The sequence below is a fragment of the Oxyura jamaicensis genome, chromosome 9 (assembly GCF_011077185.1).
Source record: "Oxyura jamaicensis isolate SHBP4307 breed ruddy duck chromosome 9, BPBGC_Ojam_1.0, whole genome shotgun sequence".
NCBI lineage: Eukaryota > Metazoa > Chordata > Aves > Anseriformes > Anatidae > Oxyura > Oxyura jamaicensis.
This window is the reverse complement of record NC_048901.1, coordinates 9843942-9867181: the sequence shown is the minus strand read 5'-3', so window position 1 is coordinate 9867181 and position 23240 is coordinate 9843942. Positions and strand designations below refer to the sequence as shown.

Below are 23240 nucleotides of genomic sequence, written 5' to 3'. Positions count from 1 at the left end.
TCCTGCCAACTCAAGCAAAGCAAACCACAGAAATCAGAAAACAGCTTATTTTTAAAATTAATGATCAGGTTGGGAGGAAAAATTTCAGTATTTCTAATCTCATTCAAAAAAATCAGTGTATCTAAAAAAAGACTCAGAAAAGAACAAAGTGCACACAGACACTTACTGGTACTCAACTTCTTTGTGTTTTAACACTTGGAAACTGTTACACAATTAACAGACCGTGAAAACTAAACAAACTCAACAATGAAACAAGGAAACCCCAAATCCATGGTCACTCCCAATCTTAATTCTCTGAGACGCCATATAAAATGAGAGCGCTGTAGAAAAACAGCATATGGCTCTATTTACAGCAATGCAGAACCGTACAATTTAACATAGATAATGCTAAAAGTGATCATTTAATCCAGCTTCTCCACACCACAATGCCAAAAAAAGCCTTGAACTCCTCTGTGAGGTATCCCATTTGGAGAAGTAACTTACCTTGTTAGAGGTTTTCTTGCCAAGGCAAGTGTCCCACATGGAAAGGCAAGCTGTTGCTAATGACCCCTACCTGTAGTCAAAAACATTCACACCTTATCCCCACCCTGAATCCATCTCAGGTTCCAGCACTTGCTGCAGTTGCACGTGACTGCAGAGTCCTCTCATATCAAATTCTGTCTTCCACAAAAGAGCCTAAACCAGTCGATTCAGCAATACGACACAGAAGCTAGCATAATTACTCCACACCTTTCACTGCCCAAAGTCATTTCAACTCACGTTCCTTTCAAATCTCAAGGTTAACAGGCAAAATGGGAGCTGCTGCTTTTCCCACCTCTCTCAAGCATGTTTTCTTGCCTCATCCTTTGCAATTTTGTTGGTTCTGGCAATTGTGCTACAAGCCGGATGAGATCACTCATCAGCTGAAAAATTGCCTACTTAAATTTAAATCTGATGCAGCTTCAAACTTCAAATGCTCTAAGTCAGCAGAGGATGGGCGCTTAGCTAGCTTGTTTAGATCATCTTTTTTAAACTGAAAAACCAACAACACACAAATGACGGTTAGTGCTCTGCACCATCCGCACTTCAACCTCAGAATCAAACCCCACCACTTAAATAAACTAGGGTGCAACACCAAAGGTTATCTGAACAGAGGTGTGGGGGAAACAGCTGCACTTGAGTAGAACTGGAAACAGGTGCTCTGTTCTGGGACCCAAGAGCAGCAGAATACTCTGTTCACAGCTGATCTGAAGCAGCAAGACCATGCGAGAAGCACTGCAGTTGCTTCAGATAAATGACCCAAACTATCAAATACATATCATATATATTCACTCTCTTGGCTTTAGTCTTCTTTGCCCATTCTCCCACTTTAAACCCACCATTCAGTAGCAAAAGAATTTTGTCTACCCCAAGTCATTCACACAAAGAAACCTTAAGTTTTATTCAGTACAGGAAAATACCTTAAAATGGTCTTCAGGTACCTGGTTAGCTGTTCTCAGATGCGCAGTCATACATTTGGGGTGGCACTGTCCAGATCAGCTTAGACCAGCAATCACCGAAGGATCAACAAAAGCTGTTTGTTTGACGTAACTACTGCCTACTAGATTATGATCTCAAATCTTTCCTACATGAAAGTATTGCCTCAATTTTTAGCTCCAAACAGCTTTCAGCTGAGATAGTGTACTGGCATCTACGTACTTAGGCATGCCTTAATTTCGTTTTTCAAATGGGTGCTGGTAAGTGCTCACTAGGACAAAAATTTATCAATACTCAACTCTCCCATTTTACATCTGGGGGACAATTTCTGGATGTTTCAGACAATGCATGTTTAAAGCATGTTTTAACAAGTGATTTTACCAGGTACCCCTCCTGTTACCTTTCCATTCCCCCAAAAAAAAAAAAGAAGCAAAAATCCCAACGTATTTAAATGATCAGTTCATCACTAGCAATACAGCACACATACTAAAACCATTTTAATCATCTGCCAGACAAATAAATGTAAACAGATTTTTATCCTTTGAATGCCACAAGAAACATTAACCTTTTACAGGGAGATAACCTAGAAGAACGTAGTTCCATACTGCAAATTGGAAACAAGCTTGTTTTGAAAGGGAAGTTAACTATTTTTTAAAGCAGATTCTGATCGGTTTGAGTCAGAACCTCAGAACAAAAATCAAACACCAGATATTCGGCATCACAAACTCAGTAGCATTGTTGATTTTATGGCACACATTCACCTCAAGCCCAACCCCTAGCTCAGTCTAACTCCCCCACACACGCAAAGGGCACAGTGACTATTTCTCCCTCCTATGCCTGCCACATTTCTCTCTCCCTTACAACCAGCTCTCCTCTATGGATTTGTTAGCCAACTACAAAGTTGAGCTAAACTCTGAATGACCTCAGTATTCAACTGGGCTGAGCTTGAAGTTTGCCACTCGAGACCTTTGTGACCAACACTTGCCTGATTTTCTCTAGGTACATCAGCTAGTCTGGTAAAAGTTGCTTCTCCGCTCTTACCCTGCTTACGGCCTGAAACCATCACAGCAACAGCACTGCTACTCTGAAGCTGGCATCAGGAGCACAGTTTTGGAGAAGACAGCTTCGTGCTCTTTCTGAAAGGCAGAGCCTCAACAGCTTCAGTGGTCAATGCTTTCAGGCTCAGGGTAGCAGCCACAAGGCTTGAGATATTAAACAACCCTACCAGCCTGATGACTTCTAGCCAGGTATAATAGGCGGACCTGATTGCCTGTAATTTAGCCCACCTCTAAGCTTTAGACCAGAAGTTATGACACAGAATTTATTTGAAAAATAAAATAAAATAAAATAAAATAAAATAAAATAAGCAGTATTACACATTTGTACCTTTTGCTGCATTATAAAGCAAGCCCAAAGGGAGAAAATATCTTATTCTAAGAGAGGATTACACAATTTCTTTGCCTTTATTATAGCCTCCCCTCTTCTCTCTGTATCTACATTATTTTTCCACCTGACCCTGCAAAATCTATTATATTGAAAACCACTCTTCACAGAACACTACTTAATTCTCAAACAATGTTTGAGCCCCTTCCATTTTCATCCCCTGCCACTCTGAAAAACGTGCCTAGCTATTACATTCTTCAGCTTACCTCTTGAAAGGGAGGATCAACAAATGGAGTACTGCTCCCAGCTCCCTCTCACCTAACCCTGCTCCAATTTCCCTGTCAGATTCTGCATCCTAAAGAACAAGCTTTCAATTTCCAAGCCACAAAGAGCCTATCCTGCAGCTCAAGAAGCGTCACCAGAAGACTCAGCAGTCTCTTCCCTCAGCACATGATGAGGCTACACAGAAACACTTTCATCTACAAGTGATCTAATTTTTCAAGTTCTGACCTGAAAAATTAGACCTGAAAGTTCCCTACTGCATCTGAACGAATATATAGTTACCACAGAGTACCAGGTCTAGAAGATCAACAGAACTGACTGAAAACGTGCAGAAGCAAAGAGTAACAGGAACCTCTAAAGATTTCTTCTCATAGGGCCATTCTGGTGAAAATCAAGGCAAGGAATATGCAAAGAACAAAGCAAGACTCCTGCAGAAAATTTAAGTCCAGAACTGAAAGATGGAAAATGTGACTGCATGTATTTTGGATGCACAACGTGAAAACAAGTGCTGTTTGCTGTGTGGAAGACTTTTGTTTCATGGGACATGAAGAACAAGAGGCAGAAGAAGCCTCTTCGTAACTGGCTGAAGGGGGTACCTGCTGCCCCGTTAGAACGGAGATGGGAATTTCTTCTCTTCCCACTCCATGAAGCTGTCTCTTATATTTCAAACAGCTTTCCCTGTAGGCATGTGTGCATCCAATTGCCACAGCTGAGAAATACAAGACACTATTACAAAATCATCTAAAAACACCTGGAACATTTTTACAAATCCAAAAAATAAACGAGTGAAGAAGACAGATGTAACAAATGCACAGTTTGAGGTGTTCCCCATGAATTTCAAAGCAACTGCCCACAAAAGAGACACAAGATAGGTTCCACAAAAGCATTGTTACTACTTAAAACACATGCTCATTTTTTTCCAGTTTGTGACTACTTTCTGGTATCTTCTCTTTGAAGAAGGCAGAAACCAGCAAGAAGTAAAAACATCCTCGGTCAAATGCAAATACAAGTCCATTGTCCCTTAGAGGAGCTTTTAACACACACCTCATAATTTTGCATCCAAAAACCTATGCAAAGGTAAGCCCAATTACATCTTGGTTGTACCAAAATATCATTTTCACAGTCTTCAAAACACTGCGCATAACCACTAACTGCTGCAACACTGCCAGCCCAAGCCTGCAGGGACTCAGTCTGATTCAAAGCGGCCCACAAGTTCTGCCCCAGATGCCAACTACTACACTGTCCACATCAAAAACATGGACTCTCAAACACTCAAAATCAGCCTGTGTAGGAAGCGTGTATGTCACAAATTAAAAATACCACAGAGATTGATACCAGTATTCCCAGCACAGCACTGGACACGCTCCACAGGAAAAAGGAAGGTCCTGTAAACGTACACATACCGTAAACAGTACGCAGCATCATTTCGTAGGGTGATTCTTCCTTTTTCCTGGGAAATAAAACGTTCACACAAGTTTGGAAAATGCTTGTCTGGAACTCCAGCGGACTGGATGAAGCACTTCCAAAAAGGACAGAAACAGCAGCAGCATGGGAATTCTCAGAGCACTGGGATGGTGGTTATTTACAAGCCATACAAGATGACACCCTTTGACTGCTAAGGAACAGCCTGATGAGAAACAGTTGGCACCTTGAGTATGCCAGATTTGTCAGAAAGAATGCTCCTTTCAAAACCAGGCTTTGCGATGCCATTTGCATAGCTTTCTGAAATGATGGATCACCTTTGAAGACACCAGGCAAACTACACGTGACAAAGTGTTTCTCAAAGAAGCCTCCGACCAGCAAATAAATTAGTGGACAAAAATAGGCATGGGTCTCACCTGAACAAAGCGGTCCTGAGCTCAAGTGTGGATGAAAACCAAACTGTAGTCTAATACACTGCCATGCTACAAAGCACAAGCTGTTGTTGCAGCAAGCATCTTGGGACACATGAAGCTCTTACAACAACACAAAACACACAGAGCTATGTTCTGTTCCTCTGCCAACAATGGCAAAATATTTAAGAGAACTTCTGAGAGAACACAGCATTTAATCGCTTACAGTATCTGTTTGGGGTGGTCTGTGGACTGTCAGCACCAAATATATTCAGTACCTGCATACCTGGCGCTGCTGCTGACCTTGCAGAATGCAGTCAAAGTGTATTTGAGAACATTTGAACTGTAGAACAGTAATACAGAAAATGAAAGGCTTAGAAAAGCACTTAAGTAGACACAATGTAAACCTCTAAGACCTCTCAAGCATACACACATACACATCGAACAGTTAAAGCTTACAGAAGGAAACCACTATGTTAAGCCTGCTCGTTTATAAAGACAGTCAATAGAAAGGCAAACACACACGCTTCCATACAGATGTGGGCCTGCAAAAACGGGCCATGTGCACTTTACAGTTCTCCATCAGGTACAGTGAAAGGCAGTAGTCATCCTTGTAAGAACCCCAAAATTTCAAATCCTGAACTGAAGCTAATGATTTACTGACAGGTACGCGCAATTCTCCCATTCCAACCTACTGTGAATACTTAGATGAACGTGAGTGGAATGATGCAAAGAGAAGTTCCCCAGGAAACTTGACATTTTGCAATAAGATCAACAGAAGCACATACAGCAGTACCGGACAAAGGAGAAATGGTTTTTCAATTTTCCCATGAGAAGGAAAACAAACAAACAAAAACCCTAGCCAGGTAAAACTTTACTCTGTGGACACAAGATGATTCTGAATATAACCTCTCTGACAAATCATGAAAAAAAAAAAGGAAAAAAAGATGAGAGTTGGTAGTTTAAAGACTTTCAGAGTATGTAATTGTAAGTCTTCTCCACTCACAAGACCACGACTGGATTGGCGTGGTTTTCAAGTCCAAGAAGCACTTAGCTGTATTTTACCTTTAATCAAACCTCATTCAGAAGCTTGGTTTTCATTAAAATGTAAAAGGATGCAATTAAAGAAAGCCCCAAACACACGTTATTCGGTCAAGTTTCTTTAAGAGCATATGAAGAACAGAATGACTGTAACTGAAGCCAATCTGCAGAAACAAAGCCTCTTAAGCCAGCCCTTTCTGAACCTTGATATTCATACAGTTCCATCAATCACAACAAAAATCTAGGTCATCGGGACTTTCAGCCAGGATGCAGGAAAAAAACAGCACATCTTAGGAACCAAAGATTTTCAGGGAATTACACAGAATACTTGATAAAGCTTCTGAGACACTTCAGGTAGAACTTTAATCCTCTTCCACCCCAACACCTTCTACCCCCCCCCCACCAGATCACCCCAAATCTCAGTTTGTTCCAACTTCAATACCTTTTCAGATACCTTAAGACAAAGGAAGAAGGGAAAAGCCATATTCTTTTGCACAAAAGTAATCTTGGACTGATTTTTTTTTATACACCACTTTAAATTGGACTGTAGCACATCTATCCGCTAATATTTGGAAAATAACAAATCCATCACGCAGGATTTGCTTAATGTCAACAAAGACACACTCTCAGAATCAGGATTTTAACCAAGGTGTCGCACATGTAGCTTACCAACCAAATCTGCGCTGTGATTTTTTTCCTCCTTTTTTTTCCCCCTGCAATCTTCAAAGACACTTATCCTATCAAATGTGCAGCTTTAAAAGGTCTAACTCTAAGAGAAGATAACTTTTGCATAAATTCCTTCAGCAGCTTCTAAGCAGCAGCACCAGTTATTTCAACCAGTGGAACGCTGAGCCATTCTTAAAAGGATGGGTCTTCAAATGCTTCCTTACGCTTACTGCTCATCATCTCCCCATATCTCAGAGCGTTAGCTTGAGAAGAAATGGTTCCTGTACAAAGCTCGACCTCAAAGACACCGCCTGGTGGTCTTCATGGTGCCAGTACCAAAATGCAAAGAGAAAAATCACAAAGCAGATCCATAAAGGACACATCCAGGTACTCAAGAGAAAGGATGAGCTGAAAACGCTGCGTGATGCAAAGACCAAAATAAAGAGCTTAGAACACTTTATGAGGCCAAGCGGCATAACATCTCCTGTATCGGAAACCAGACACTAAGGTAGCAAACCACAAAGAAAGCTATTGCAAAATAAATTGGTATTTTGGTGTCTTTAAAAGGACACATGATGAACTTTAACTGGAGAAGCCAACTTCTCATCGAGATAGTCGCCCTGCGACTGTCAGGAATTCATTTTATTCCTGAACCACAGCAAAACTAAAAGGCAGCTCAGCACAGATTCCACGGTCACCCATGGACAACGCAAAGAATTTCAAGGTGTTAGCTAAGATAAAAGACTGCTCAAGACTTTTGGTTCTGGGAAGTCACTAGACTTCAAAAGATGTGAGTAACACCTCGGAAGATGGGGAAGGGATTGCCAAGACTTGTTTCCAGTTCCTTGGAGAAGAAAGGAGAGAGGGGAGGGAGCGCCACCCAGTGCCCAGAGCATCTGCCAAGGAGGCTGAGCCAGCCACGTGGATGTGGGATGAGACGCATCCTCACCCTGGGACCAGCCAAGCCAGCTTTGTGAGTAGTGGACTAAGGCCAAGAGTGGAAGAAATGTTAGACTCTTCTACAGAGAAGAATTAAGAACCTGCAATATTTACACTAATCAGTATAAAAAATTCTGGTACGTAAGAGGATATTTCAACAAATAAAGGTTTTTCCAAGATAGCTTTATATTTGTGTTTTGTTTCTCACGTAATTTCAGAGGGATACTAATTCTGATGGTGCCTACTCCGTCCCTGGGCCACCTTCTGAAATTCTTACCATCTCCTACCGGAAACATGTCAGATAGTCCTAAACAACACAGTGGACGTTCCTGGCTTTTTGATCCACTTGATCCTTCAACCAAATGTTGTGTTTTGCTAGATAACCACAGCCAGCAAACCGTAGGTAAGCCTGAGCAGGCCTGGCTTCACCAGCAGTCAGTGCTGGGCAGGGACTCACTAGTCACATCGCGGTGTGGTTACAGTGCAAAGCATACAGCCCAGGGACAGTGAGAACACAGCCCGATCCTTGCACCAGGTTTACCACCTGATCAACACGGCAAGGCCTCTTAATCTTTCGGTCCTTACCCACTGTCATCGGCAGGCAAAAGAAACACTGAAACGTAACCAGCGTCCAAATTAATTTCTATGGAAGTAGTTTCTTTCGGCTTGCAGTTCCCTTTACTGAGATAGAGGCCATGCATCAAAAATCAATACTCAGGCATGGCAGCAGAGGAAAAAGGAAGAGGCAGGTACGCTGACTTGGCAGTGGACAAAAAAAAATCTTTTAATACAGAATTAGAAAAAAGCAGACAGAAGAGAATCAAAAGGTGGCCAAAGGGAAGAAATGGTTCATTTTTTATTTTCTGAATGCTCACAGAATGTTTAACCTCATTTCTGACACCTGTGAGGCTGGTTACGCACACTACATAGCAATAGGGTGCTAAAACAGTACTATCATGTTTGTATTAAAATTTTCCAACAAGATTTCTCAAAAAGAGACACAGCTTCTTCCTCTTGACATACAATTCTAGCGGGATTCAAGTTAACCTAGCTTATGCACAACCAACAGCCCAAATGTGTTTCAGATGACTTACATGACACCTTGCAGAACTTTCTGAGGATCTAGGTCAAATAATCTGTCAACATAGTGGCGGCTACTGGCCGTAACTTCCTGCAGAGAAAAAAATGAAACATATTTTTAATAGTTTGTATCAGTTCATATAATGGCAGAAAAACAGGAATGACTAAAGCAACAGCAGGTCTATAAAACCTACCAGGCAAGACAGCAGCAAAACCACAGGATCATATTCAAACGTGCAGTATGTTACTGCTGGGCAACATCTGCACAAAGAATTAACCCCATGTTTAAGCATGACTTAAAGAATAAGATGTATTTAATGCAGATAACAATACATTATGAGTCAAAGCCAGTTAATGCAGTGCTGGCAGGTATTTGTAGTTTATGAAAAGGACACCCAAAGGGGTCTATTTCAGATATCAGCACTGCCTTAAATTCCAATTTACTTATGTTCAGTTACTGCATAGAAAAACCACATTCCTGCAAGAAAAAGTTCTAAGAGCTGTTAACGTTGCTCAAGATGTATATTGACAAAAAAGCTCTTGAAAATACGGAAGCGCCTATTAAGACATTTCTCTGTAGCTTGCTTTATCATACCAACTTTACACATTGCAGAGACTGTCCTTCTCTAAGACAGGCTGCCTACTGTCCCACACAACTTCAACAGGGACAGCAGCACAATATTCTCCATAACATTTCCCATAACTATTTTACAAGAGAAAGTGAACTCTCCTCTTGGTAACAGGACCATGCTTGTAAGCTAAACATTTATGCACCAATGATTTGTTATTCTCTTTGAGAAGATCCAAAGCTGGAGATGAAAAGTGTTCCAAAAAAACATGGGTGGGAAAAGGGAAGAGAATTTTCCCTCCAGGTTCTCACAAACACGTGCCAGAAAGCATTTCCATTATCTTTTTTTTTTTTTTTTTTTCAGCTCAACCTTTTATTAGGCTTATCCTATTTTTTCCTTATGAGTTTTCCTTGAAAGGAACTATAAGGGAATTGTGAACTGTTTATTGCTTCACAGATATCTAACTCTTGGCTAAACCTGTGCCTGCTTCCCCAGAATCACCAGCAGCTCACTCGTGGTCTCACGTAAGCTTGAGAGAAGAATCTAGAGGCAGAACTCCTTTGTCTACGAAAATACTATTAAATTATGCTAAATAAATTCCACATGTAAGCATCCATCATGTAAAAAGGACAGTATTTTTGTGAACAGCAGTGGACTTTCACCTGCCCAATCTATGTCTTTCTATGTAGAAGTGCTCTGGACTCCAGCGATCCCACTGCCTTCCGTTTCTAAAATACCCTGGCTTTCACCTTATCAGCCAGCAGGGTTGCAATGCAGAAGGGCATTCGTATCCAGGCCAACAAGTTCTTCAGGCAGGCCCCAAAAATGAAGAATCTATCAACATTATCAGTTTTAGGGGTCCATTGCTCGGTAAGAAATCGTACTCCGGAGAGAAAAAAACAACACGAAGAGGACGCCCTGGGCTGCCCCAGGCAGCACCCACGCCGTACCCTCCGCATTGTTCCTCGCAGCGCAGGGCTCGGGGGAGCAGCACCGGGGTGCCGGGCTTCTCCGGGGGACGGGCAGGGCCGGCAGCCGGCGGCCCCTTCCCTTCTGCCAGGCCCGCGGCTGCACGGCCCCGGCCTGCTCGGGGCGGTGGGAGCGGAGGGCAGGCCCCAACGGCGGCGGGTGCCGGCGGTCCGGGCCTGCCCGGGGCGGGGGGGGGGGGGAAGCAGACGGGCGGCGCCGGGGGAAAGTTGCCGGGACGGGGCGCCCCCGCCTCCGCACAAAGGGCCCGCAGGTGCCCCCCGCAGCCGGCGGCCAAGGTCAGGCCGAGCCCCCTGCCGGACGGGCGGGCAGAGCCCGCGGGCACTCACCGAGAGGACGCTCATGCGGAGCGGCGCCTCCAGCACGCACGACGCCATCTTGGCGGCGCAGCAGCCGCAGCCCCGCCGCCGGCGGCGCCCTCAAGCGCGTCGGAGCGCCGCCGCCACCGGGCCCGGCCTCATGGCGGGGCGGGGCGGAGACACCAGGGCCGGCCGGGGCGGGGCGGAGCCGGCCGGGGCGGAGCGGAGCCGAGCGGCGCAGCCTCGCCGCGCCCCGGCCCTGCCCAACCGCCCCGCATGCGCCGCCGGCCTGAGGGCGGCCCCTGGCGGCGCAGCTCGGCTGGCAGGCGCGGGTACCCTCCCTCGTGCTCGCAGGGAGCCGGGGGTTCTTTTTCCTTTTTCTTTTCCCCAACCCCTCTGTTTTGCTACAGGCTCTTGGCAGATCTAAAGCCGGGGTAGCGGGCCCCTGGGTGGTGCACAGCTGGAGGCCCGGGGGGTGCTGCGTCCATCGCTGCGCTACTGAGGACAGGATTAGCGGGGTAAGGGGATGGGTAGGAATGCCACAGCTCACAGCCCCTATATCTCATATTTCGCTATCAAGAGGTAGACACCGGTTTGGCACCCGCCACGGATTTTGCACAGCATAATGGGAGTGCAAGTTAAATTAACTTAGCTTTTTCATAAGCAAATGAATTATTTTCTAAAAGTTATGCCCCTGTTCTTTGTTTAGATTACTAACACAGTGTGAACAAAATCCCCTGGACTGAAACAAGTGAACAATTTTCTCAAGCACTACCTAAAACGTCTCTGACTTTATCTATAAAAAGCGCAAGTCTCATCTACTGACCAGTTTGTGAGTACAAATGTACCAGGTCTGACAGAGAAACATTTTCCAGACGTTTCTCACCAATATTAAAATTTTTCAAAAACTCTAAAGCTTCCTTTAAAGGAGTCTGGATCTTAGGACCCAGAACTGATTAAATTTGTCAGCTTTTCCTAACCTTTTTACATACTTGTTGGAGTACTTGGTCTTAACTGCAGAAGCATCAAGTTCAGAGCTTCAACTGACTTTACATGTAAAGAGGATCTTGCTGACACAGAAAATCCATAGTGGATGAGAATACAGTAGAGATGGATACTTCAAACTGCAAAGAGGCCAAGCAACTGCAAGAGAGGGCACAGTAAGTCTATATAGGTCACACATGGTTCAGACTCAAAAAAAGTATATTTACATCTGCACTCCACTCAATGGATGCTGACATTCTTCATTAAAAAAAAAAAAAAACTCTAAAGATTCTAAAAATCAGTATTCCATCTTGGTAGTCTCCTTTCTAGAAAGCCAAAACACATTTATCATAAAGTAGAAGACACAACAAAACAATTCGCTTTAAAAACATGAAATTAGACAAAAGCATCCATTAAGTGTAACCTACATCATCCACGCCACATAGAATTTGACAGCTGAACACCACACAATTTCTTCAGTGACTTTTCAAGATCATACCATATTTTGTACTTAAAATCACATCTTTTTGATGGTACAGAGGAAATACTTTATTACCATGATAGTCTTCAGATCACGAGGAAATGCAGGCATGATTAAGGTTTTAACATTGCAGAGCCAAGACCCTTAAAGGTACTGAACGCTTTTCAGTAACCTAGGCAACTTTAACAGCTGCTTTAGATAACCTGAGGGTTACAGCAAACTCTCCCAGTTCTTTATCACATCTTACCACAGATCACTTCGGTGGGTTTTCTGACAGATGAGCAGGCACAGAGAGATACAGGAACATTAATAGGGTCCAACTAATCATTTAGTAAACAAAATACTGTCCTCTGGAAAAAAAGAAACCCGGGATGTTAATGGTATCAGCACACCAATACAAAGCTGTTAATCAGAACTGTGGAGAGCATTATTTTTGACATTTGCCAGTTCTTAAATACTTATATGCATTTAGTTTGCATAGTGACCTGCTGGCAGGCAAGAAACCAAGATCACAAGATGAATCCCAGAATTTGACTGATTTTAAGACAGAAGTTGAAGCATTTCCCGGCTACAACTCACCAGTCTATTTTTACTCATGGCTCCCTGTCCAGTTCTCTTCTCCTGAAGGAATGCTTTCTTCTCCATAGAGCTCGGGCCTTAGATGAGTAAAAGCACACTGGAACTACTGCTCATCTCAAGGGTGGCACAGTCATGAGGAATTCCTTCTCTGATTCTGAAAGCTCAGCACAGAACACCAGCAGAAGCTGACTGTAAGGCTAACAAGTCTAATGGTATGCCATCGTACTTGAAAACACTTGTTTTCATTAATTCGGTAAGTTTTGTTATCCTCACAGCCTTCCATACCAAAAGGAGCATGATATGTTTGCTAATTCAGGGAAAACTGAAGGAGAGTAAGAAGAATAAAAAGAAAACTTCCAAGAAGATCTAAAGGAGAACAGGAGCTGCCCAGCCATAGGTCAAGTCTATGAAGGTGTTTTGGAAGATTCCAGACCAAGCTGTAAGAATTAGGAATTTACATCCTACTGAAAAGAAGTGTCAGGTGAAAACGTAGGCTAAAGATAATGGTAAGCGTTGCTGTCTGAAGCATCAGTCACCTTGCATGAAAATACAACACAGCCTTAATTAGTGAGAATTGAGACAATGATGTCCACATTTAGAAAGCCATTCACCCTAAACAGATGCGTTTTAATTTTACAATATGGTTCTCAACTTCTAAGAAACAGCACACAAGTGAGTTTTTAAGAACAGAGATGTTTGCTTGCATGGTCCACATAAAACTGTCGTGCCTTAAATTAAGGGACTTGGTTCTGTACCAAAACAGTAATTAAAAGCCAATACTAGACAATGCACATTGTTTTGTTTATGACCACGAAGCTTTTCTATGGTATGAATGTCAGCAGAAACAAAAATCCTCACTCCTCTATTGCTGTTTGGTTATCCTGGGAATTCTACTTTCAAATTTAGTTCACGCAGTTATTGCATATGCTACTTTGTATTAAAAGTTCAGTATAAAACAAGACAAAAGCAATAAAATCAAATAGTTCAGTCTCATGTGTCAGGCATCCTCTCACTTTGACTTGAATTATAGTTTAAGAGTTCTTTTCCTGTTGAACCAGCACGGTGATTCTTGAATAGCAGTACAGCTCAAGATACATAGTATATATACACTCATAACCAAGAGCAGAAGCAAAATCAACTGATTATACATGGGCTTTAAGTCCTTTGACAAAGCACTTTGTTGCAAAATTTTGCTTCTGGCTTAGATGTTTAATCAAGCTAAATATTCTTCCCTGAAAGAGGTATGTAGAGCCTCTTCACCTCAAGAAAGCAGCATGAATAAGATCAAATAATGTTAAAAGCATGAGTAGTTCACCATAGTTCTCACCACCTCTGCATAAAGGGGTAGGGAGAGAATTTAGTTATGCAACATATGAAGTGTTACTCTGTTTTATCTTCATCCTCTGCAGCATAGATGGCTTGATTCCGTCTCTTGATTTTTTTAATGCCCGTGTTCCCATTTTCATTACCACCAATGCGCTTTAAAGGTCTCTCATTCAAGCTCTTCTCTTCTGCCTCCTTACTCACACTAGATTTCTCCAGTTCCTCATTGTTGGAGTCCATAGCATCGTCAGATGATACTGCCATGGAATCTGGCATGATCCTGATGTCAGAAAAACTTGCAGAAAACTCAGGAGGATGATCAGGGGATGGATCGACAGAACACGTACTCAAGTCTTCATCACCTCCTTCATCATCCAGCATTATTTCATCAGGATTAATGGATGAAAGTCCAGAATTATCTGTATTATATTCACTGGGTTCCTCTGCTGACCCAGTACTGTCCATCTCTTCCTCTTCCTCCTCCTCCTCATATTCTCGTACTGAGCCCTCTTCTTTAACTTGCTGGATCCTATCATTGATGTCAGTGAGGCCAAACTGGGCACAGAACTCAGTGGTCTGTGGATTGATGGTATGAACTGGTTCCATGTTTTTCTGGGGCTTGGTGGGATCGTAACAAGCAGCTGTCAAGGTGAAGTTGCAAGGAATTTTGAGGTTATGATTCAGCTCTTCTAACACCTCCTTGATGGCTTCTTCTGTTACACTGTAATCCCACCTAAATAAGTTCATGAAGTTAACAAAAGTGCAGCTAGTCAAAAGGTATTTTCCCTTCCCACGGCAAAGATAAACTTTTAAACAAGGGTAACAAATTCATCTTACAACAGGCAATTTCTCAGTCATCCCCCCCACCCCACCCAAGCATATTACCTTTGGTCAATACTGAGATTCTGCTCTGCACACCAAGCGTCTGTGTATGATGCCAACCCACCCGGTAAAGCCTGGAAGCCTGATTTTCAGCCTCACAGTGACCAACAAGAAGATCAGTCACCATGTATTTTTTGCCCCTTGTGTTATCCAAGTCTGCCAAAGAAAACTAACTGCCTGCACAGAGCAGTAAGGAAACTGTAAGCTCTACAGCACAGCCCTTATCATCCCCTTTGTCTTCCAAAGTATCTACCTAGTCCTACAGACATTAGAGGCTGCAGAACAGAGAAACCCAACTATAAAGGGTAAGTATAAAAAACACAACTATAAAAGGTCAGTACACTTCCAGCCCAGCTAAATCATGCTTTACTTTCTACTTTGCGTGCTGCTTACTTTGCATGGAGGCCATTATTTTCAGGCATATTCCACGTGCTCTGAGTCACATTAATGAGACTGTTGGTGGCCTTAAGGACTGCAATCCACTCAGCATCGTACTCCAGCGAGTCACCTGCAGTAGGATCATGCTCTACATCTATTATCTGTTCAAAACAAGGCAACAACAACAACAAAAAAAAACATAAAACAGATGAGGTGAGGTATTTCTCTTGACACCAGAAAGCAATTAAAGTTTGCAGTGCTGTTTTCATGGTACAGAATTGTAATTAAGTCTGAAGTATGCTAAGCTAATGGCCTCAATCAAACTCCCTCTCAGGGCAGTCCTACAGAGAAGCCCATAGCAGTAAGCAGGTAAGAGAGGACAATCAGCAATTAAAACAGGCTCTCCTGTAACACTTCTGTATTTTAGCTTATAGCAACTCAAAATCAGAGCACCCTCCTCTCCGTACTTCCAGCCACTGGACAGGTACACAACTTAAAAAAAATTGCTTACTTTAAAGTTCTCACCTTCTTCTAAGCCAAAAATCGTGAAGAACTGACAAGTTTTTCTATGGAAATTCTTAGCACAGAATGAGATTAACATTGATAGTTCTTAAACACTTTCAGCAGCTGACCAATTGAAACCCAAATCACTTTGTCTTCTGTGACACTAAACTCAATTAAACAATTTGGATTAGCCAAGCTGTACTAGTCACCTCTGATTTTAAATAATCCATAAAAGGAATTTAACCTTCTAATATAGCGTAAAACAGAGCTAAACACAGGTGGACGACCACGCTGCTGGAGGCAGTATTACTGCAGATCAGTTCTCCTATGGGATTTTAGGTGCAGACTAGCACCCCCATGTACCTCTGCATAGCAAAAGCCCATCCTCAGACTCTCATCCTCAAAGGAGGCAATTGGCTAGGGCAATTGGATCCCACCACACATCCTAAAGACAGATAACGAACCATTTTCCCTTTAAGACAACAAATAACAGCTACTTTAAAGTAAGACTACTGAGATGTTTGCATCTGAAGAGCATGCTGTCAGCTAACCCACTGCACATGGTCATCACCTGCAGGAAGTCTCTGTGAGGCAGACATTTATCCAAAGCCAAAAACTTTGTTGCTTTTGGTAGCTCTTCTTTGGAGTTTGTCTAGGAAACACAAGATGTTAACAGCCATTAGCGTTCCTATTAAATTACCCTACTTTACACAAGCAATGTAGAGATTTAAAAGCACAATTTACATTAAAATAGTTTCTGAAATAGGGAAGCAGCATGGGATTGTAAGAAAGGGATGGAGAGAGAGAGGGGACAGACATCAGCAGATGTCTAACAAGAAGTTGGACACTGACAATAAGAAGATAAAGCAAGAGCCACAGGTCTCCTTCAGCCAAGGCAGCTGAACATACCTAGCCTTGATGCCAAAAGAAAAACTTTAACATAATTAGAAGCAGACTTGAGTCAAAATATCTACAGTTACCTTTCAACATTTAATGAACTGCAAATTATAATAGCATGTCACACCACTTTCACAAAAATTAAAATTAAGAAAGAGAAGTTTCAACCTATGGGGACTGTTTTGTCTTTACCTAGGCAGCCAATTTCACCCTCCAAGCCTTAGTAAAGGTATCCTCCCATCCCAGGTTAACCAGTCTGCTCATTTGCTTCTCTATCATTCTTTTGAAGCTGTATCCTTCCCCAGTAAAGCAGGGGAAAAGGGCGCTTTTCTGTAAAATTTAAATTAAGAAGCTTCAAGTGCAGCAGCTTTAGCTATTTCATGCTGTCCCTGAAGATGAGGTGGTGCCACCACTGATTTATAACATCTCTAACTTCCATAAGGCAGTAGTCTTAAGACCACTTAAGATTTTGGGGCTTAAGCTGAATTTTAATTACTAAGCAAATCCACATTAAGAAGCTGCTTTTCTGGACATGACTACCTGCACTAGAATTCTGAAACATCCTTGGAAAGCATATGCTCTTGGTTTTATTCCCCTTTACCTGGTGTTGCATGAAAGCTGCAAACTTAACGTGGAGATGTGCTGAGAACCAATAACTGGGTTTCAGGTGCTGCAGAAGCTCTGAGGCAGCAGGGCTTCCTAATGTGTTGCTCTCCACTTCTTGACGGAAGAAGGATTTCATTTTAAGAAGCTGCTTCTTGTTTCCGTAGTGATATATGCTCCTTGGCCAGTCGTGTGACATAAATATGTCCATTGGGCGCTTTAACTATCAAGCCAAAAATGCATATGGTATAAATCAAACATATGATAAAAGTTTCAAAATTACACATCACAAGACAGAACATGCATAACACATCGTGTTCTGCTTCAGATCAGATACAGAGTTAGCTGTGACCAATAACCTCCCTTTTTTGAGCAATTAGTACATCTTTCAGATGGCCTTTGAAGTTGTCAAATGGAAGTAGTCCATTTTGACTACTGTGAAGCATTCTCCACAGATTGGATCGTACTACACTTTCTTGGGTCTGTCAGCTGTGTTTTAAGTATACTGCCTTGTAAGAGGGATCATCACAGGAAACATCAGTCAGCCAGGAGAAGACTTAAAGTTACAATTATAGAGTGAGTTCTCCACATGCTATCAGTCATCTTCCTCGTGAATTTTTAAAATCTTTGTTCAGAAGGGATAATAGAATGGCTAAGCAAAATACTCCTCCTCAAAGGCAGCACCCCTTAGAAATCTAGTCAACATCTAAAGTACAGCCTGGTTCAATGCTCAATTCATCTCCATCAGCTGTATCAGAACGAAACCCAAGTCCAGTAATAAACTCAGGGAAATGCATCAAAACTTTTATAAGGGCAGAAACCTTTGTCCCATATTCAGCATCCCTGTACCTACTAAACACTTGAGTCCCCAGTGGCGACCTGAATTGTCATTCACAAGATGTTTATAAACACATCTGTTCACACCACAACCTCAGCCAAACAGAGTAGCTATTGTGACAAAGCATGGTGTAGGACATGGGTCAAAAATAAAGCTAATCTGTCCTTTGTATTTCAAGCTGCGGGGTGAAAAATACTTCAACCACAGCCATTTGGGATCATCTCATTCATACAGTTCAATTCTCATTAGTAAACTTTGACTGCACATTCGACAAGGTAGCATCCATCTTCCTAAAGCTGGAACAGAGGTGTATGGCTGGAGCACCTGTCATCCTCTGAACTTTATCCAACCTAACAAACAAAATCTCCCAATTATGCCCAATTCAGATCAAATTTGCCCTGCTACACAAAGCATTGAGAAGATACTCAAATACAGTAATGAAATCACAGCCTGCATAAAATGGCTTGTCAAGATTAGTTAAGATTTGCTGGCTTGATTTGCTCTCTAGTAGTGCGCTGCTCAGGACAGCTTAAACATCTCATTTTTAAATTAATGGAAAACATCACTGTTTAAAAAATATATATTTTTTTTGCTAACCTGCTTGAGTTTGAAGACCTCGATGTTCCTCACATGGTAAGCACTTCTAATTGTTTGCTGGTTGTACGGTGGACATTCAAAGTGACCTGAAACATTGAGAAAATAGTAGGTGCCTGAATCAATGGTTCCCTCCTAACGCTGTAAACATCTAAAGCAATACCACGTACAAGGCTGCCAGTAACTGAAGGAGATGCTGTGTTTCCTTTACAGGGGGCTTATGCTGACAAGCTGTTCTTTTTTTATGCATGAGGCAAATATGTTGTAAAAATGTCTACAAAACTGAACATTTCTTCCATTCAATGTCTTTTTTTTTGTTTATATAATTACAGAGAATACAGAAAATCAGTTATAGGGGAAGAAAAAAAAAAGCACTGCTCAAAGTTTTACTCTAACTCTTAAAACTAAGGCCCTTCTTGCCAGAAAAGCTTAAGTACTTCATTCCTGACTGAGATTTTGTGTTGCTCAGGTGAGATACCAGCCCTCATTGCCTCCCCATATCCCTTACCTCCACAGTTACACTGCACAGCCATGTGCCATCACATAGAGAGAGCTGTTTGCTGCACAGCCATGCAACATAGCTATCTACTTCAGCCAGCTGGTATCATGGCTACATATGCAAGCATACTGGCACAGCCAGAGAATGTAAGGTAGACAGGAATTAGCAGAAGACTGGCAGCAACACAAAATAAAGTTACTTCTTTGATGATAATGCTAACTACTGAAAGTCTCACCTACCGCAAGCAATATCCAGACACGCAACTTGTATACTTGATAACAAATAATTGAATTAATATTGATAGGTATTAAACAGAATCAAGTATTCCAAAAAACTATTCAATACTTTTCAGACTGAAAGCCATCTCCAAAGCTTCTCTGAAGGATATACATTGATGAATGAGAAAGACTAAGTTGTGTCTGCTGACACCTGGCATCGTTTATGATCAGGTCTCTGGCCACTGATGGTGACTCTTCCACCAAGGAAGAGCTCTTGAACACACACATGGAAAAATGAGGCTTACTGACACTAAGCCTCAGTTCAGGCCTGTCCATCTGTACAGTATCACACTTACAGATCAACTGTTTTACACAAGGAAAACTGAACAGTCTTGTGTTGCACGCTACAAGGACACTACCATGGAAAAGTCAAGACTGTTCCAGCCACGACATTGAAAAGGCACACTGCTTCCTGCTATGACTGCCAGGTAGCTACACGGACCACCTGAAGACTCTCCCCTGCTCAAGAGGGGTTTCCAGCGTCAGTCGGTTCAGAAGGGAGGAGGAGGCGCAGCCGGGGCCCGGCTCCCCCCCTCCTGCCGTGCCGTACCTTTCCGGTAGTCGTGAGACTTGAAGATGCCCGAGATGCCGCCGATCCTCACGCCGCGGAACCGCACGACGCCCGCGTAACCTAGGGCAGAGGGGAGCGCGCCTCGTCACGGCAGGGCCGGGGAAGGGGACAAGGCAGGGAACGGGGCCGGGAGCCGGCCGAGCCTACCGAGGTAGTAGATGTTGGGCGCCACCCAGCCGCCGTAGGGCAGCTCCTGCAAGTGGTTGGAAGCCTCGTGGTTGCCGCCGATGAACACGGTGAGGACCGGGGCCTTCTTCTCGCCGGAGTAGTACCTGCGGGGACACGACAGCTGCGGCGGCGGGGCCGGGCGGGCCGGGAGGGCCGGGCCGGGCGGGCCGGGCCGCGCCGCGCTCACCGATAGAAGCTCTGCATGTGGCGGTACTTGGCGGGCACGGCCATGCAGCGCAGGTCCGCCTCGTTGCGCACAGCCTGGAAGTCGCCGCAGCAGAGCAGCAGGTCGGGCCGCACGCCGTGCCGCCGCTGCAGCAGCTCCAGCGTCTCGTACAGCTTGTCCAGGGCGCCATGGCAGCACCCGGCCACCGCCACCTTCATGGCCACCGCCGCGCCACCGCGCACGCGCCGCGCCCGCCGAGAGCGTCACGCAAAGTGCGTACGGCCAGCGACCCGCCCGCTCGCCCTCTGCGTAGCGCGGCACGCAGAATGCGTAAGGCGAGGAACCCGCCCGCTCACCCACTGCGCAGCGGCCGGCAGCCCCCCGCTGTGGAGAGCGCCGAGCTCCTCGTCTCGAGGGGCGGCGAATCGCATCGTAGGGTGGTGGTTGTGTGTCAAGCAATAAAACCGCTCCAGGCTTTTACCACTGTATTTTTAACAATCTTGAGGGATTGAATAAAATTACGATCTCATAGTTAAGCGTTAACTTGCTGCTCTATACCCTGTAATCATGGAATGAAGCAGACATTCCTGTTCCCCTACAGCAGCAAATACCACACACCAGACTCTTTCCATACTCAGAAAATAAGAGTGTTGTTCTCTTAACACATTTCATAATTTCACAATATTGGGTTACTGCATGTTCTTTGGGGCTCTTGTCCAAGCCCAGCTGGAATGAAGGGAAAAGTTCTCCAAGCCTTCAATGCCCACTAGTCCTTAGAGAAAGAGCACAGCAAAGTGCTCGTAGGTGTACCCAGCCCTTTCAGTAACTTTTTCTGAGACTTACCTGGGTGTTGTGTGAGAGCTCGGTCAGCTCATCACATCTCCTGGGAAGGCTTTCCAGCTTCTCTAGGGACAAGCAATAGCCCCTCACGTTTGCCACATCTCAGACTTCCTAGAAGGGTACAGGTGAAAGACAGAGAAATGTCCATGAGTCTCTAGAATATACCAACTTACTCAGGATACACCATCCTGGGAAGGTCCCAAAGACTGCCAGGAGATGCTTCCTTGCTCCACTTCCTCCAGCCAGCCAAGTCTTCACTTTTTCTTTCCTGAGACAGCCCTACCCTTTCCTGCCTTCCCAACCATGTCCACAGCCAGTCAAGGTAAACTGACACTATAATTGTAATTCCTGGTTTTGTTAGTTCTGGCTCATTTCTCATAATCCATGTGCCACTTATCCCCAGTAAATTGGTGTACAGCTGAATCTGTATTTTTTTGTTATGCTGTAGCATTTTAGTATTTTTGCACTATTCATTATGCATCTTAACATACCAAATTTAAGTGTGGATGTTGACTGAATAAAACCGCTCTGAACTTTCCGCAGCAGTCAGACCACAAAGGGAGGCAGTCACACTACTATTTACAGGGTAAGTAATGGCAAGTTAATGCTTAACTCTTTTATTGTTATTTTGTTCAGTCCTTCAAGACTGTTAAAAAAAAATGTGGCTGAAGTGCAGCTCGTTTCCACCACATGATTAATACACGTTTGGTTATGGATAGGGCTTTGCAGTGGCCAGTTCCGTGCCTGGATGTGGCTGTGCACATCTCTCATGGCTCCACGTCCAGTCCTACAATGGAGGGCCTGCACTTCTCTTAACTGACCAAATGCACGTCCTGTCCTGTGTGACGGGAAGGAACTACAAGGCCCTGAAAGGAGAGTCCCAAGATACCGGCTCAGATCAGTGGGTTGTTTGGGTGTGAGGCATTTGCCCTTTAGGCTGTTGCCTGCCTATACCAACCTGTACTTTTTTGTTTGTTTGTTTGTTTGTTTGTTTTCCCTGAGCTGACAGTGCTAATTTAATGCCATAGAAGTAGCTCAGTTTTTATCTTTTTATCTCCAAAGAAATTAAGAACAAATGGTATTCTGAGGGGCTAGGGATGGCAGGGTTGTGTCCCTCGCATCTGAGAATAGAATGGGAGAAACTCTTGGAGACTTTCCTGTCAAATGCTTGCTAGCACTTTTAGAAGGTACTGAAATGCACTTAGAAGACACTAATGTGAAGAAAACAGCAAAAGGGAGGCATGTGCGGCTGACTTTTTGGGAGGAATGGTGTGGCTGAACAGAGGTACAAGGGGGAGGCGGTGGGAGGGTGACAGTTTATGTGCTTGTGAAGGAGAGCGAGATTTAATGGAGGTGTGAAAAGGGAATCTGAGGTGTTCCTGCTGAGGCTGAGATGTCCCTGTAAGCTGTAAACTGGAGCAAGGTGGGCTAGAGGGTGGGTATGTATGTGTGGCACAGAAGGAAGAGGGTGCTGCAACCAAACGAGTTCAGAGATTACCTGAGGAGAAAAACCCATGAGATTGGCCTAAATATCACCAGACTTACCTGCAACGATGTTTTGGCGTCTTTGGGCGCCTCCTCTCCCAGTATTGTCTGGTAACTGCGGCACCAAACCACGACCTGCAGTAAACACACCGGCAGCGCAAGGCCCCCCGCGGGCCCCACCGCCGAGGCGCTGCGGTTGCCTTCCCCCTGCGGCCGCACTTCGGCTCCCCTGCCTCTCGCTTTTTCCCCTTCCCCGCAGGCACCCATCGCCCAGCACGCCCTTTTCCATCGCCCAGCATGCCGTTTTGCTGGTGGGCGCCAGCGGCCTGGAGCCGCAGAGGGCTGAAAACCAGCCAACACCACATCGGGCTCCGCTGGATTTCTACAAGGGCTTAGGAAGGGAAAAAAAAAAAAAAAAAAGGTGGGGAGGGGGGCGGCGTGCGGAGAGGAGCGGGTCGCTGAGGCGAGGAGGAGCCGAGGGCGGGAAGGGAGGGACGCGTCCTCCTCCTTCTCCTCCTCCCCGTCCTCCCCTCAGCGCGGGCAGCGCCATTCCGCCGCCTGCCCCTCGCAGCCCGGCCTCGGCCCGCAGCCCGGGGCCGCCCGCCCGCCCGCCGCGCCTCCGGGGCGGGGACCCCGC

The 23240-nt window shown here is 44.3% G+C and overlaps 2 protein-coding genes across 5 annotated transcripts in view; both read right to left on the bottom strand.

The window, feature by feature from the left end:
• Positions 1-10721, bottom strand: part of ARMC8 (armadillo repeat containing 8) — a 62313-nt gene extending 51592 nt beyond the window's left edge. For 2 of the 4 annotated variants that reach the window (XM_035334763.1, XM_035334764.1), the window contains exons 1-2: positions 10564-10720; positions 8693-8769 (exon numbers count right to left, since the gene is read on the bottom strand). In XM_035334763.1, the coding sequence (XP_035190654.1) occupies positions 8693-8769; positions 10564-10611 (125 nt within the window). In that variant the 5' untranslated portion in view covers positions 10612-10720. Of the gene's footprint in view, positions 1-8692; positions 8770-10001; positions 10021-10563 lie in introns of those variants that run through there. The other 2 variants (XM_035334765.1, XM_035334766.1) reach the window with 2 other exon arrangements.
• A 997-nt stretch (positions 10722-11718) lies between these two features.
• DBR1 (debranching RNA lariats 1) lies at positions 11719-20542 on the bottom strand. The gene is made up of 8 exons (XM_035334768.1): positions 20300-20542; positions 20092-20216; positions 19924-20004; positions 18600-18685; positions 17163-17387; positions 16236-16316; positions 15176-15321; positions 11719-14633 (listed from the first exon to the last, which is right to left on the bottom strand). Exons 1-8 carry the CDS (start codon positions 20494-20496, stop codon positions 13958-13960), a joined length of 1617 nt encoding a protein of 538 aa, XP_035190659.1. The 5' UTR covers positions 20497-20542; the 3' UTR covers positions 11719-13957.
• Between the last annotated feature and the right edge of the window lie 2698 nt (positions 20543-23240).

Bases quoted from the DNA above. Each gene is read 5' to 3' on its own strand.
- DBR1 (XM_035334768.1), bottom strand. From the start codon at position 20,496: ATGAAGGTGGCGGTGGCCGGGTGCTGCCATGGCGCCCTGGACAAGCTG. The intron at 20,005-20,091 runs GTAGGCTCGGCC...CCTCTGCCCTAG, and splicing joins GCCCAACATCTACTACCTCG to GTTACGCGGGCGTCGTGCGG. The intron at 16,317-17,162 runs GTAAAGGGGAAT...TGTGTTTCCTAG, and splicing joins CAGCTTTCATGCAACACCAG to ACAAACTCCAAAGAAGAGCT.